Source organism: Strix aluco, chromosome 1 (genome assembly GCF_031877795.1).
Source record: "Strix aluco isolate bStrAlu1 chromosome 1, bStrAlu1.hap1, whole genome shotgun sequence".
Taxonomy (NCBI): Eukaryota; Metazoa; Chordata; class Aves; order Strigiformes; family Strigidae; genus Strix; species Strix aluco.
The window spans coordinates 122,073,516-122,090,976 of NC_133931.1; the positions used below are offsets into that span (position 1 = coordinate 122,073,516).

Here is a 17,461-nt window from a genome sequence, read left to right on the forward strand (position 1 = left end):
GCAGTATTCCAGGTGTGGCCTCACCAGTGCCAAGTGAAAGGAATAATGGCTCCCTCAGCCTGCTGGCCATGCCCCTCCCAACACAGGCCAGTTTCCCATACTGAGATGACCTTGCATTCATGGTTCTTATTCAATGTGACATCCACCAGGATGCCATCTGCTTTTCAGCAGGGCTACTGCTCAACCTGTTGCCTCCCAAACTGTTCAAATGCATGGGGTTATTCCACCCAGGCACGGCACCTTTTACCTTGCTGCGTTTCTGAGGGTTTTGCTGGCCCAGTCCTGACGTTTTTCAAGGTCCCCCTGCACTGAAGTTCTGTCATTCATCTTGTCAGACAGTGCCCTTAATTAAGCATCTTCAGCACATCTGCAGATGATTTTTTTATGTCATCACTCAGGTCACAGATGAAAATGTTAAAGAATACAAGCCTCAGCATTGATGCCACTTGTTACCAGTCAGCAAACCATTGATTACTAGCCCTTGAGTCTGGCAGTTTGGTCAATCTCAGCCCACCTAACCAGCCACCCTTTCAGACCATACTTCCTCAGCTTCCAAACCAAGCTCTTTAGAAGCTTGGTTATTCCTTAAAGGTCATGAGTCTAAATCAAGATGGGGACATGTTTGTAAGATGATGGATTGAACTTATCTTGGTAGCACCTCTTCTGTATCAATCATACTAGTTAAATAAAAGACTTCAGCTTCTGAAGCTGTCTAGCTGCTGTTTTTTCAAATCTTTATATTCCTTTAAAATAGGAAGTTAACTATTATCTTTGAGATACAGAAAAATGGCAAAGTTCCTCCCACATGTTTACAACTTTCACTCTTCAAACAGCACTGAAAGGTCCTATGCACCAAATAAAGCTTTATCCAGTTGAATCAATTTTTGTACAATCAGAAAGGTCACCTTCCTACCAAATTTTCTGTTCCTTTTGCTAAATATGTCTGCTGTATGATGCTAAACACAGGGGCAGCAGTGATGTTGAGGTGATTCATACTCAGTTTGTGTGGATTTTTAAACGGCAATGAATTGCCCATGGTTTTAAGCAAAACTGACTGGTACAGTTCTACATGGGCTGACAGAGCACTTTTCACGTTCCCTAAAATCTTTCCATTCCCTAAATGTAAACATCTTCTCTCCATCATAGTTACTATGTATATGAATACTGAAAGAGATACTTTTAGATCTTTCACAATTTCAGATTCATGTTTTTATGACTGCATCACTCTTCTAATGCACATACTCTCCCCACAAGGCTGTGACAGGGCAGAATTCTTACATTATCTCCCTCTCCACAACCTCATGTCAAAGAAATGAACTTCTAATGCTTCTACTAGAGATACCACATTTGATATCAGTTGTTAAAACAACTCTGCAAGAAACACAAACATGGAGGAGGTTGTGGTAAGTCTGAAATTTTACTGTACAGGTAAGCTAATTGTTTGTAAATATTACCTACTGATAACTTTGGCACCTCCTAAGTAAAGAGCATTTGTCTCATATTGCAGATGATCTTTATTACTTCCCTTCAAAGACAAACCCAAGAATCGCAGAGTGATTCTGTGCTGGGATTAGGAGAGGTACTTCTTTGTGCTCAGCCTTGCACCCAGTCTCCTAGCAAATGTTGAGTTTTACACAACTGAACAGCTTTTCCTATTGCAAGAAATTAGTTAGGCCAGGGATGTGTCTGGCAAACACCCACAAGACCGTCTCATCAGTACCAATAGCACAGACTGCAATGAAAAAAACACAGTGACATCTTCACAAAATGGTGGGATCTTTGGCCATGCTTTGCACTGATGACAAAGCCAAGTTCTCTATGAGAAGTTATCAACTGATCAGTGCTTACTAAAAAAAAAAAAAAAAAAAAAAATCAGTGACAAGTTTTCCATTTACAATGGTTAATGCCTGTCTTGGACTATCAAAATGATGATTAGAAAGGCAAGGGAATGGGCAATAGGTCAAGGAACAGGCAGAAATTGCTGAACCCATAACAGAAAACTCTCACTCCACAGTTCATGCACGTTTCATCATTGCAGAACCTTCCCAAGATGCTTCTACCTGGGATATCCACTGTTGATCCAATGCCAAATACAACTTGCAAAATTACAAGAACTATTGAACGCTTATAACAAGGTTCCACCCAGGCTTACCTGGGTGAGTGGCTCAGGAGGAGGTGGTGGTGGTGGTGGCGGAAGGTCTAAATAGGGGTCTGGAGGTGGAGGGGGCAAGTCATCCCCAAACGGTCCAGTAATGGTAACAGAGGAACTTGATTTAGAATAAATGTCACTATCCAAGCCTGTTGAAGGCTGAGTGACTGTGTTTTGCTGGTTGCCAGAAGTAGTCTTCTGGGCTTGTAAAGTTCTCTGTTCAACATCATTTATGTCTGCTACAAGATCAGCCATTAAAGCATCCAGGTCTTTGTCCTCTAGGGCACTTAGGGATTCTGTAAAGAAAACCACAAAATGTGTCAGAGTGAGTGCAATGCAAAACACTATGCTTCCACTTTATGGAGATTAAATTGCAGAAGGCATGGTTACTATAAGATACAAGGGTTATGGGAAAGGAAACAACATTTTAAATGAGTTCAACAAACAAATGTGTTTTAGAAATAGCCACTAATCTGGTCATACTGAAGTTCAGAGTACAAGGAACTCTATGAATACAAATTAAACAGGACAGTAAGCTTCACTTTCAGTGATACAGTCTCAGACCCTTATAATGTTATAAAATGTGGCCCTGATCCAGCAAGGTTTCTAGGCACATGCTTAGTGATATGGATGCAAGAAATTTCATTAGCTCCCATTAGGCTACTTACTTATCTTCAGTTAAGTACATACATAAATGCTTAGCAAGTTTTGGTATAGCACACAACAAATTATGTAACTGAGGCCTAGATCAAGAATATCTTCATATATTACTACCATTCTACAACTCCAAAATTAACATGAAGCAGAATCAGAGAGTTTCAAGACACAAGAAATTGTGTGGTCTCATTTGTAGCACATCAGTAATTGTGTGATCAACACGTGTGAAATGCCTCATGTAATATGCAGGGGTTTGAGGATCTTTTAGGCAAAGAACAAACAAGACAGTCTCTTTTCAAAAGCATCTTATCAACCAGACAGAAATATCATAACTTTTGCTTTGTCTTCTACTCTGTCAGAGTATAAGATAAAATCCTACACTGGAACTTCATATGCAATTTCTTCTTTGGTTGTTTGAACTAGACATGGTATAAGAGATTCTGTGGAATAACATCCTGTAGGATAATTTAGCTTTCTAGAAGAGAAGGGTTCTTTATGTACCAACAGATTCAGTGGTTTAAATCTCTTCAAAGAGTCTAGTTAAAAAAAAAAAAAAATCAGAAATTGGGAAAGCTTTAAGTGGGACTTTGGGAAGGGATGGAGAGCTCTGAACTAGATACTCAAAAATGGTAGTATGCAAAAGTACTAGATCATTCATCAGACTGAGTGTGAACATGTCACTAGATCATCTCAGTTTAGTCTGCTTTACCTGTTATGCTAGTTGAGTATTTTCATAAGCTTTCCTTTTCAGTGGGAAAGTTGGCTTATGTTCCTCTCTATTTACATACTTCTACCCACCTTGCTGGTAGAGGCATTCGGTAGCTTAATACTGAACCGATTCTGGGACAAAAACACAGGTTAAAACCAGCTCAGGCAAAGGCAAACAACCAGCCCCTAGTAAAAAGCAAAAAAAACCACGAACAAAACCAAAGGGAGGGTTCTTTTTTTCAACTCAGATAAATTCCCTCATTTGGTTTGTCACACAGCCTCAACAAGCAGCTATACATGCAAAAGTGACAGTGAAAACCAGAATGAGAATAAGCAATGTAAAGTGGAAGCAGCTGAAGCCAATACTTCCACTGGACAAAAATGCTTATGCAGCTCTGACCTCACACTGAGGAACTTCCTATCAAGTCAAATTTTTACATAAAAAAGGTTTCCTTTTAGCAAGTTATTTGGGGGACTTCTCATTTTTGTTTTCCTCTACACTCAGACATTTTAAAAAGTCTGACTGCTGTATGAGACTGAGCAATGTCCCTTTAAAAAAAATTCGCCCCTTTGACATTTCCTAAATTGAGACACACAAATACAACTCCCTCTTCAGCAAAATAGGTGGGTGGGGTTTTTTTGTTTTGGTGGGGTTTTTTGGATCAAGGGTGTTTGAAGTTTTTCTTCTCGTTTGTTGTTCATATAAGCATAAAGAACATGAAAGAGTCCATTCAGCTACTTACCATTTAAATCTTTAAAACCAACTGTAAAGGTAAATTCATTGTTGGACACGTTGGGGGATGGAGGTTGTACAGTCTCCACTCCTAAACTCTGTTAAGATAGAAGAAGAAAACAGGTATCTGATGACACAATTACTATTACAGACATTAATATCTGTAAATCAATTACCTGAATTTGTCTACTAAACTAAACTCTTCTTCAGTGAACAGACTGACACACATTAGTTTCTGGGATTATGCCCAGACTGATAAACTACATAGGGCCAGGACAACGGTCTCACAACCATGTGAAGTCTGTAATGGTTTGCATGCTTCTCAATACAATGTTGACCTATGTCATCTGCAACTCTTGTCAGGCAACACCCAGGCTCAGTGTGGGGAACAGCAGAGGCTAGGGCTGTTTCTAATAGAGACAGTGGATAAAGCTAGACTGATTTTTAGTTTCTGGTGGGTTTTTGAAGGGGAGTGGGGTGAGGGTGTTGAAAGAGTTTAGCTGTGTACACACTTGAGCTACACAGTGCTATTTGCTCCAGTGCTTTACTTACTAATATAAATGTAATCTAGCTGTTGCTTCCTCATGCTGTTTGCAAAAAAACTTCAAATACAACAAACAACAAAACATGCTGCTGTTTGCAATGTAAACTGAAAATCTGCATAGTTAAATAGAGAATTCCTAGTCTGTGGCTCACTGTTTAGGAAGCGGGCAGGGAATCAGTGCTTCACGAGTTAGGAAAAGTGCATACAGCGGAGATAGAAGAATATACATTCTCCCTTCCACAGTGAGGAATGTGATAGCTCTAATAAGCAAACCCTGTAAATAAGACTGGAAGAAATTTCAAGGGTTTGACTAGACCATGCACCTGTCCTAAGGAAGGTCAGTTATACCTGGGTCATACATGAAAAATGTGTACTTAACCTGATTTTAAAAGCTTCCTATTAGATAAATTCCATCACCACCTCTGGCAATCTGTTCCTCTACTTCACTATTGAGATCACTATTCCTGCCATCAAACCTTTCTTGTGATGCTCATCCTAAACTTCCTTTGCTGCAGCTGAAGACCACTCCCTGCTGTCCTACTCACCATGGACATGAGGAACCAAGTACTTCTTTCTGCTCTGATGCTGCCTTTGAGGTACTTTAAGACTGTTATCAGTCTCCTTTTCTCTAGACTAAACCTAATTCAATATTTTCTTACAGGTCATGTTTCTTTTCCTTCTCATCATTCCCATTGCTTTCCTCTGGATTTTCTCCAGTCAACCCTCCTTCTCCTCAAAATGCAGCACTAACACTGGACAGCTTCCCTTTTGAGGTCTTACCAGTGCTGCACAGAATGGAAGGATTACTTCATATATCCTACAAGCTATACCTTTGTTCATACATCCCTGTGAGATGTTTGTCTGCTGGTGCTCATACCCAATTTGTACCAGAGGCATTTGCATTTCTTAGAGCTACTTGAAACTGACAGGCATTTTCCATGAAAATTAATGCAAATATTTTTCTTGGCAGCTCTTTTCACCTATTTCCCACCCAGGACATGTTGGTTTCTTCTGAAGTTATACAGAGCTAGAAACCAAAGCAGTGATAAGTTTAAACACTGTTTCTGTGTTAATACTCACTCTCATAAAAATAGACACAGTATAAATTGGGGAAGAGGGAGAAATGAAGCACATGAGATAGTTTTGCAGTGCCTGACAAAAAAAAAAAAAAAAAAAGAGAGAGAGAAAAAGGGAGCACACAAAATGTATTGATGAAACAGACTGTAAGAGCATAAAGGAAATACTTTCATCACTAATCTAACAATAAGTTGTAACACCTCATAATGGCCTTAAAAGTGCAGGAAAAAAAAAAAAAGAAAGTACATGCAAAGAGAAATTAAAGAGAAAACAATCAAAATGCTAAAAAAAAGTTTAAAATTAATTACACCGAAATAGCAGAAAAGCCCAATTCTGAATTTGCATTTATTTTTCAGCCTTGTTATGCAATGTGAAGGTATCTCTGTGTGCTTCTATCATTTACACTTTAGGAACAGACAGATTGGTGAAAAAGGGTGAAAAACTATCTACAGTCTCATTTTGGAAATTAAGAGTCTAAAGGAATTAACTGATGCAAGTCTGCTAACTGAAAGTCTGTAGGCTTTCAGACATGCCTGTCTCCTCCTCCCATACAATGCTGAGGTAAGAGGCAATGCCAGCATTTTAGAGAGGAGGAGTCAGTCACTGTCTTAGGAACGCATCCCATTCCACCCATTACTGCACTGATGAGCAGAGAGATAACAGGCTCACTCTCTTACTCCCTTCCCATCACCTGCACTCATAACGGTGCTGTGTCCAATCTGAAGAGGTAAAATTTATCACAAGCAGTCTTTTGTTAATTTTCAAGGCATAATAACGAAATGAAATCACCTTAAACCCCTCTCTCTTTATATACATATATAAAAAAAATAAATACGCATGGTTATAAAAAGCCCTTAAAAAGCAGAAAGGCTACCAAAGGCCAAACTATTGTGACTTGACAGCTAAGAATGTCTGTGAAATCTTGGCTTTCATACCGTTTAAGCACAATTTCTATTCTGTGGCTCAGAATTATTGGTATTTAATTTGGCAAGCACTGGGATTCACCAAGAGGAAAGACCCCTCAAAACAGAGGCTGTAAGCAATTAAATTCACACAGAATCCAAGATGACGGCTTAAGTGTTTTCAAGTATGTATTTACTAAAATACAACAAATGTATTGACTTTGTGGGGTTTTTTTTAGAAATAAAAATTCTCCTTTCATCAGGTTTTGCAGGAAGTATCCTGTGACTATAGGTTTAGGAATAGGCCCATGCTGTTTTATAGTTTCCTTTCAAGAGTGTATTCTGCATGGGCAAGAATGTCCCTATAAATTCTTGAATGCCACCCTAGCTGTAACGTAGTATTTTGCCACATGTACAGATTACTCTTCTGCATATATTCAAAATGTTGCTTTCATTTCCAAAGCTTACATTTGACACTCAGGCTACATCCCATTTATTCATGTATGCCAAGCATTCATACCTGAAAATTCTGACTCAAACTCTTCCTGTTTTGACAGAATCTTTCAATTTCTTGGGACTGAGTCCAGAGGAATTTAAATTGTTTATTTGTTTTTCTGGAGAAAGCATCTTTCATAGGCACTTAGCTCTCTTTAACAATCTAGCCTGCACTGATATTACTTTATTCTTCAGGCTACTTGTTTAAAATGTCAAGCAGAGAAATTCAGTTGAAGGTTTTTTCAAAATAATATATCTGTATTTATTCAAAATGGAGGTACATGAAAAATGTAGAAAAGTTGCCTCTTCTCTAACGCATAACAGCTATTTTTCTAATCTTGATGGAAGAAAAGAACTATTTACCTGGGTCAGCATGTCCATCTCCCCAAGTAAATTGCTGAACATTTCATCTATATCATCACATGTTTGCTCCATCTGAAAGAAAAAAAATCCACAGTGAAGGAATCATACAAGTTCATTTCAAAGCCAGCAATGGTCAGAAACAGAAGACGCAATGTCCTTTTATATTGCATTCCCAATTAACTTTAAAACATCTGTTCGTGACTTGGAAAAATCTCCATTCATAGTTTAGAAATAACTACTAATAGATCAGAATCTCAATCCTGCATATGCTTAAACACACCCTTGGGCTCCACACTCATTAGGAGTTCCAACAACCTGCTTGTATTATTTACATTTCATAGGAAGTCACCAGCTAATAAACCATAAGCATATCTTAAACATCAAAGAAATGTAGCTAGTGAGAGATGGAGGGGGAAACAAAGTTTGAGGTTGAGAAATTACTGAATGCTTCATCTTGAAAGCTTGCTTTCTTTGGCTTAGACGACTAATACAACAAGATTTTATTAGGTGTTATCAAGTGCAGGACCTGGTTATGGTTAGCTACATGACCAACTTTTTGTCTCAATATTTCTCCCTATCTTCTTTCAAGCACTAGTGCGCTGAGAGAACTCCAGTCTTAGCTGACCTCAAGACATCTGAGGGAGAGCACTGAGACAAGGAAAATGGGTACATGCTGCATGGGAGTAAATGGTGGTTCTAGTTGCAAGATGGGGGTGAGGACAACACCACACACTAGTGGTGCTGAGATACTGGGGAGATACAGCTTCTGTAATGATCCTCTTCCTCTTTCTCATAAATTTGTTCCTTTGTGGGGAGAGAAGTAGTGTAAAAGAGTGTCTGACATAGAACACTGCCAGAGACAAGAACTATAAACATCATTTCCTTAAGAGACCCAAGCCTATAAGGGATTGAGAACTCTGGTACTGATCACATAAAATTAGGGTTAAACATAAAAGTAGTCCTATTGGTTCACTGGATTTGTGTGCACCTGTATTGGATTTATGTGGCAAGGTTTTGGTAGTGGAGGGGCTGCAGGGGTAGCTTCTCTGAGAAGACACCAGGAGCTGCCACCATGTCAGAGAGAGATGGTAGTTCCAGCCGGCTCCAAGATGGGACTTGGTGCTGGCCAAAGTTGAGTCCATCAGCAATGATGGTGACACCTCTGCGACAACGTATTTAAGAAAGGGTAAAAAATGCTGTGCAGTAGCTGTAAGAGAGGAGTGAGAAAACATGTGAGAAATAGCCCTGCAGACACCAAGGTCAGTGAAGAAGGAGGGGGAGGAGGTCCTCCAGGCACCAGAGCAGAGATTCCCCTGCAGCCCGTGGTGCAGACCATGGTGAGGCAGGCTGTGCCCCTGCAGCCCACAGAGGACCATGCTGGAGCAGATATCCATACTGCAGTCCATGGAGGACTCCACAATGGAGCAGGTGGACATGTCCAGAAGGAAGTTGCAGGCAACAGTGTTGGAGCAGGCTCCTGGTAGGAACTGGAGCCTGTGGAGAGGAGCCACACGGAAGAGGTTTTCTGAAGGAGTCTCCTGTGGGAGAGCCCCCATGCCAGAGCAGAGAAACAGTGTGGGGAGGAAGGAGTGGCAGAGACAAAGCATTATGAACTGACCGCAATGCCCATTCCCCATACCCCTATGCCACTTGAGGGGGAAGAGGTAGAAGAGTTGGGAGTGAAGCTGAGCCTAGGAAGAAGGGAGGGGTGGGGCGAAGATGTTTTCAGTTTTGTTCTTATTTCTCATTATGCTACTGTCTTACTAACTGGCAATAAAAATTAATTTCCCTATGTTGGGCCTGTTTTGCTCAATGGTAATTGGTAAGTGATCTCCCTGTCCTTATCTTGACCCATGAGCTTTTCCATGGTATTTTCTCCCCCTGTTCTGCTGAGGAGGGGGAGTGACAGAGTGGCTTGGTGGGCACCTGGTAGCCAAAGTGTCCTGGTTGTGGCTGGGATAGAGTTAATTGTCTTCCTAGCAGCTGGTACAGTACTGTGTTTTGGATTTAGTGTGAGAATAATGTTGATAATACACTGATATTTTAGTGTTGCTAAGTAGCGCTATCCTAAGTTAAGGATTTTTCAGTTTTCCCATGCTCTGCCAGTGAGCGGGTCCACAAGAAGCTGGGAGGGAGCATGGCCAGGACAGCTAACCCGAGCTAGCCAAAGGAATATTCCATACCACAGAATGTCATGCCCAGTTTATAAACTGGGGGCAGTTGGCCAAGAGGGATGGATCGCTGCTCAGGCATCAGTCAGTGAGTAGTTAGCAATTGCACTGTGCATCATTTGTTTTTTTCTTGGGCTTTATTTCTCTCTCTTTGTTATATTTTTTTCATTACAAATTATTATTATATTTTACTATTGTTATTATATTTTATTTATTAAACTGTCCTTATCTCAACTGACAAGTTTGACTTTTTTCCCAATTCTTCTCCCCATCCCACTGGGAGGGGGGAGGAGTGAGCAAGTGGCTGCATGGTGCTTAGTTGGTGGCTGGTGTTAAACCACGACACAAGGTCAACCCACTCCAGCACCTTACAGGATGAAGACCAACCTGATGCAAGAAAGCAATCAACTGAGGGCAGAAACAACTCTAATGACTATAAAGACTGGCAAGAAAAGAAGACCAGCAAGTATCCTGTTCTTCCATCTTAATGCTTTTCATTTAATAGAACATCTTGAATCATGTAACTATTCCATAGTTAAATGATAAAGGCCACTGAACCACTAGTGTATGATGTTTGATAATTATTTGGTAGCATACCTTTAATACGATAGTTCATACTGGGACAATCTGACCTGTTCTGGCTCCTCTGGACTTGGTCCTTCTAGCATCTACATAAGTAAGACCCGCCTAATTTACACTTACCCTCTTACCACCTGTGTTATCTCCAACACAAGAACTCATTAGGAGTAGACATGTACAGCTTTCATCAGTCAGACTTGGGGCATATTGTACCCCGCTTTAGACTTTCTTTGTAGCTGGTGTAACTAAACAAGGCACAGGCAACTGGGAACCAGACTTTGAATTTTCACAGTTCTCTCAGGTCCTGGAAATCAAAGACTTAAAGATTTGGGAACTGGATGCCATTAAAGACATAGGATGTGGTTGGCAGGGCTGAGGGTAGCCCTAGCCCAGACGGCACAGCTATGCCCATGTAACAGGGAACACACATCACACATGACTGAGTGAATGGAGAGCTGAAGTCATCTTATCTGCTTCATTTCCAGCTGACAAACACACACTGGATGGCTCACTCTCTGTATGTATCATAGTTATCATACACACCTTTCTATATAAAATTCCATTTCTGTAGATTCAGCAGTATACTGCTTGAGTAAATGATTACTGAATCTTAATTCATTTATTTGAATCAACAGCTGTGTAGCTTCCTACACATCTGGGACTTGGGAGAATAAATTTTCATTAAAAGTATAAAAACGACACTTATTCATGCAGAGTGAAGTGAAATTTGTTATGTAACAAAAAAATGGAGCTGCAGTTCATACTGACAAGTATCTCATCAGTGCTTAAACAATACTGAATAATTTTATGTTTTCCTGTTTTCTGATTTAGGAGAACAAAATATCTGCTGAGGGAATCTTATCAGCTCTAGTCATTTGTATGTTTTTGTGGATTTTTTAAGCACTGGCTTTTACTTTCAGGAAAAAGACTTCATACTGGTTCCTCTGACAAACTGAAATCCTGCTTTGTTGTATTTTTCCAGAATAGAAATATAAAAATGGAAAAAAAAATACTTTGGGTTACGACCAGGAGACCTTATCAAAAGGAGGAGTAAAAACTGTCTAAAAAGTTTAATAAAAAGCCTAAGAACCCTCTTCAGTGGTTAACAAAAAAGGCAAGAGAACTGAATATTGAATTATACAACACTTTCAGCAAATTATGGGAATTTTACAGGTTCTAGTAAATTTAGACCTTCTTTCTTTGCAACGATATGATTTTCTGAATCTTCAGACATGTTCAGTTCATAAGGAAGATAATGTAACCCCATGAAAAAGCAATGTGCAAAGAATTCTGTAAGAATTTCCACTGTAAATTGGAGCTGAGTTAGTCACTGATGACTTTTATCAATTCAAATAAATGACATTAAATACTAGGGTGTTTTTTGACCTTAAGCATGTGGGAGCAGGGAGAAGGCCTGAATATTTATCTTGAGAAGGAAATACTTCAGTGTCCCTTTCAGTGAACAGACATTCATCACCATCACCAGACTGATAAAACCATGTTGTCACCAAGCCATTGCCCCTACTGGTATCTTTTCCTTTTCTCTTACATTTTTACTGATGGGTTTAGGACGACAAAATTAACATCATAATCACCAAACACCCTGAAAATATTTTAATGTTAAAATGCACTGAATGATGTCTTAAACTGATACAAGAACTCTCCAAATTCATCAGGGATTTTGTCAAGAGCCAGAAAGGCAAAAGACAGCAAAATGAGTCCCCAAAACATGGAACTGCAAAACGAGTGTCCATCCATTCTCCTCCTCTTTGACTCCTCTCCACAATAATTTCCATTTCATTTATTTGATTGCCACAGTAGGAACAGACAAAACAGTATGCAGATTTGTGAACTATCTCAAAGAAGATGTTGCTGCATTTTGGACCAGCAAATTCTTTTGACTTTTATAAATAGCCTTGAACTTATTAAAACCAGAAACTCAAAGTGAAACCTGCAGGTGTATGAGCTATTATTAACAAAAAAGGGGAAAATATTTACCAAAGTCCCCAGAAGAATACCAAGTTTCATACTCAATCTTCCTCTATATCCATTAAACAGTAACTTTCTGTGAGTTTTTTCTGTATGTAGTACTAATACTAGTAACTCTTAAAATCACTATCAACTACAGTAAACTGCAGAAAAAAAGACAGTACTTTTACAATAGGTTTCCCATGTTATGCATAACATCTTAAGCAGGGAAAAAAATCAGAATTAAAATAAAAAGAGGAAATTGCAGTTGTCAAGAATAAACATGCTTAGGAGGGGCTTGTGGGAAGGCATACATGTGAAACCTAACCTATTTTTAAAGGGATAGATTCTTCAAATTTATGTCTTCTAGACCACTTTCTGAAGTAACACCAAGCATACAGGCAAAGGTATTCCTTGTCTTTTATTTCCCTCAAATTTCACATTCTCAAATCTTGAGCTCCCATGAAAACATCTTTTTTTTTAAATACTCCCACATTTCTCATACTGTACATCTAAGGGGTTTGGGCATTTTCTCTTCAGCTTGCTATTCTAACCACCAAGTCTCACTATTAGTTTACACATATTAAACTCTCACAGGCTTATATAACACATTAGTATTGGCTCATTGTATTTTGACTCATCAATACATTTATTCACCCCACCATTTACCAGAAGTCCCCCCAGAACTGCTAGACCTATTATTTTTTTATCGTCCCAATTTCAGATTCAGCAGCCTCTTTGCTGATAAAAATAATTTAAATCTAAGAGACATGAATAACAAAACACTTGTATTTTATTGTACTTTGTACTTAGAGCATCTTAGTATTTCACCTCACCCAATAAAAAAATATGGTTTCTGCATATTTGTTCCTACTTCTCCCTACCTGTTAGTGTCTGTCTTTTGTAGTGTCTATCTTTTCTCTGTCAGATGCTTTGTTGCCATTTCCAAAGACCTATTTGCATCCATTCAGGTGCCCCTGTGAGGGGGCCTCCAACCATTTCCTTTTCACAAGAACAAGCCCTGCTGCCCTGGATGATAATACAAAACTCCCGTGCACAGTATTTCTAAACCTGGCAACAGACCCACACAAAACTTCTTCCCCCTCCTAAACATCTACTCCATATATAGCCTTATTGAAACTGAGATATAAATTTCTACATTTTTTGAGCTACGGGCTAGGAAGTTGGAATTAAGGTATCTTCTAACACCAAAGAAATTTGGCAGATACACAGAAAGCAAGCTAGCCCACAGAGATGGATGGGAAACACTCCCTGGTCCAACTTGTTGCATTTGCATAAGCAATATACTTTGCTAACAGGGAACAACACTGTTCTCCCATGAGGATGGTCCAGTATTTAAGGGCACCAAAGAAAAACACTGAGAAATTTCTTGCAAGAATGGAGCAGCAGTCCTTGCACTCAGGTGAAGCAGGAACTGCCTTTCCTGGTCTATAATATGAACTCTGTAATTAAAATCAGGATATGATTTCTGCATGGTTGCATATATTTTGATTTGTTAAGATACTAGAGAAAATAAAATAACTTTTTTTTTTTTAAGAAAGAAGAAAGTTTTGTCATTTATGCACTTACATAAGACAACAGCTCTGTGTCCATGAACAGTACATAGGCAATGGAATTGTTTGATGAAATCACAATCACTTGGAAGTAAGCTAACAGAATGAGTAGTAAAACAATAGCACAGAATTCATCCTGCCTAAAAACCAAACTATTTTTAAAATACCATGAAAGCTGACAGAGTGATCATATGGTGTATACAGCTCAGAAAAACCAGGCACGGTACTATACTAAGCAGAGTTTGAACTGTTAGTACCTGTCAGCTCTGAGAATTACTGAAAGCCAGTCTCTTTCAACAGGAAGAGTGGTCTAAGTCACATGACGAGGCTTCTGCACTTGCAATCTGAAAACAAGCTGAAGCCCTTGTGCAACACCTAACAGGAAACACCAACGGTACAGCACATCTCTGATTACCATCTCTGCAACTCAGTCTCAGTTGAGTCGATGCAGTTTAATCAACCTAAGGGCTACAAACAAAAAAGGAAGAAGGAACGACACAGTATCAGTAGAACAAAGATATACAGCAGATTCATGCTACGAACAGTATTAAGAACCAGTCCACTTAGTGATCTGGAACAGTTACAGATACTTTCATTAAATTCAAAGCACTGCTGTTATTCTTAAACTGTTACATATGCAAACAGCAATGATAAAAATACATTAAGTATATTTTTACAAGTCACACAGAAAGATCAGTAGCACACCTTCACCTCCTAGTCCCTGCACTACAGTAAGTGTCAGAGTACCAAATCCACCAAAATGAACGCTAGCTGTTTTGACTATCCAGATGACACTACCAGCATTGTAACCTCCCGCGAACACTTAACGCTCAAATGCTTTCTGGAGTGGAATGAAGAAATCTTTAACATTTTAGAGACACCCAGCAGTAGCCCAGTAATTAAATCACTCAAATCAGAGATTCAATCTCACCTACAGCAGGCTATGCAAAGTAGATCAACCCCTACCAAAGACAGAAAACCAGAAGACAATTAGGGAAGAAAGATGAAAGTGACAGAAGCCCCACCATAAAGAGCAAAGCTGGAAAGAGGGTAACTGATTGTGACAGGAAACAGATGTGAAACTAGTGTGATAAAAAAAAGCATCAAAACCTAAAGGAAAGTTACTGAGGCATCATTTGTCCTGCCTTACAAGATAAAAACAATGGGATAGTAAATGAAAGTCTGTACAACTGTTTCAGGGAAACCTGCACACTGTAATTGTGAAACCCATAAAAACTGGTGAGTTAGCAAGCCGAGGAGCTGGTTTTCTCCACAAGCAGTTATGGCTAGAAGTGCTATATTTCAGAAAGTTTCAGGCAACGATGATGAACCTCATATTTCAACACCTAAAACAAAGGCTCCAACAATTTGGAACCTGAGTAAAGCTTTCATGATAGACAGGTTACACCGTACCTCCCAGCACAGGATTTCTTGTACCTGCTTCTGAAGCATGTGACGCTAGCTGCTGTTGGAGACAACTTGCTGGCCAAATTGACTGCAGGTCTGAAATAGATCTAACTAGGTTTCTTATGACAATTTTACAGTTAGGTGTCAAGAAAAACTCTGACCACTCAAATGTCTCTTATATACTTAAGTGAGGAAGGATGGAAGTTCCTTAACCAGCTACTGCATCATGTCTAGTAAAAAGTCCGTAACAGACATTTAGGTCTACAGAATTCAGCCTAGAAGAATAATCCAATTAGTTACTAATTCTAGTAGATGCTAAGAAAGCAAATTGAAGTTTTTGAGTGATAAAGTAGAAATGGCAATTGCCCCCAAGCTTTCAAAATCACAATCAGATTTGGCAATTAGCATGTTGACTTTTCTCTTTCTTACCTACATAACATGACTCTGTAACTCTGTTTTAATATTAACTCATATGTTGAAAAGGATGGATCAAAAGCATTTAGACTGCTTACAGCACTGCACTTACCTAACATTGATAAGCATGGCATTTTTCAAGAAAAAGCTTGCATACATAGATAATTCTGAAAGCAGTTTCTTATTCATATCACCTATTCTTCTGGGAAATCTGGTGTGCCAGTGACTGTACGTTTATCTGCAGCTGAAATTACATTGTGTATTTATCTCAGGGACGGGTGTGACATGTCATAACTCTGCTCATGATGGAATAAAAGCAACGCTTTAAAACACTAGGAGCTGCAGGAAGACTGATAAAACTGCAAAGTATCCTTCCTAGTTTAAAAGTCACATTTGGCTTTGGATTAAAATAAAACCAGCAGATAAATACAATCACGTGAGAGAACCCTTCTCTAATGTTAACCTGGGGCACTCAAGCATCTTCAGGTGACCATGCCACAAAAAACACTTCTAGCATTTTCCATTAATTGCTCCAGATGCATTTTTACATACAGTGTGGAACCAATTTTGACTACAGTTGCCTTCTTATCTTGTATCACATTGCTCAAACTGACTCTAGCAAGACTAAAAGCACATCTGATGATTAAGCTTTTAACTCATGCTCTACTAACTCCAGAATCATCCACCCAGATGCCAGCACAAATGTCTTTAGAAAAGAGCACCCCAAACTCACAGATCCTACTTATGTTTCACAGAAATTGTAACTATGCCATTTATACAATTAAACCTCTTGAAAGCTCGTTCCCTCTTCTCCTGTTTTGGAAATTCAGTTAACTCACTTCTATTACAGGAAGAAGTCTGCAGTTAGGACTGAATTTGGAAGAAGTCTTGATCAGTCCAAAAGACCTAGATTTCATAGACCTGAAAGCTACACTGCTGGACCTTAATGATGACAGCCATTGTATTTTACCCTTGTTTTGCCAAGATGATGATAATTTAACCACCACAGAAACTCCTATGCATGAGTATACCAACTGAACACAAGCACACCACCATCTTTTTCAGTGATATATATTTGAGTACTTCATCTTCCATTGGTGAGAGAGAGAGAGAACAAGTTTTAGTACGTTTGTAAAGCACCACGGGACACTGAGTCTGAGGCCATCCTTCAGATGATGCTGCCTCAACATCCATCACCTCTGTGCTCCCCAGCATTCCTCTCTCCCCCATACACTGCCTCAAACACATACTCTCTTCTTTATCCCACTTGCTGAGAGTGGTATTTGGGAGAAGCAGATGCGGGTCCTGTTCCTAGGCTGAGGCAGGATGGCAAGATTACTGAATGCTCCCAGAGGCTTGGTTAAGAGAGGCTGGGAGGAACAAGGAACTACCTAAAAGCTTATCCACAGTACGTCAGGAGGAAGTTACTCAAGGCCAGAGGAGGGGGTTAGCAAAGGGCTCTCCTGCTAAGATGTGACTGGCAGTATATGCTATGGCTATGAAAAAGGAGTGTAGAGGCTAGGTGCAAGACAGCTCATTCACCAACCTCCCCTCAGAATCACTCTCAGGCACATACACAGAGTCTGGATCCTGGACTCTAGAAAATTTATCCCAAATGTACTCGAGCAGCTGCGACTGAAAGTTAAAAGCACCTTACACACAGGGGAAAAAAGAAACCCCAGTGTAAAGCACAAGCTCAGGGAGAAGAAAGCTGGGGAGC

The 17,461-nt window shown here is 39.5% G+C and overlaps 1 protein-coding gene across 2 annotated transcripts in view; it reads right to left on the bottom strand.

Moving 5' to 3' along the window:
• Window positions 1–17,461, bottom strand: part of APBB1IP (amyloid beta precursor protein binding family B member 1 interacting protein) — a 69,704-nt gene that overhangs the window by 44,781 nt on the left and 7,462 nt on the right. For both annotated transcript variants that reach the window (XM_074833515.1, XM_074833505.1), the window contains exons 2-4: window positions 7,629–7,700; window positions 4,258–4,345; window positions 2,153–2,445 (exon numbers count right to left, since the gene is read on the bottom strand). In XM_074833515.1, coding sequence (XP_074689616.1) covers window positions 2,153–2,445; window positions 4,258–4,345; window positions 7,629–7,700 — 453 coding nt within the window. The remainder of the gene's footprint in view (window positions 1–2,152; window positions 2,446–4,257; window positions 4,346–7,628; window positions 7,701–17,461) is intronic.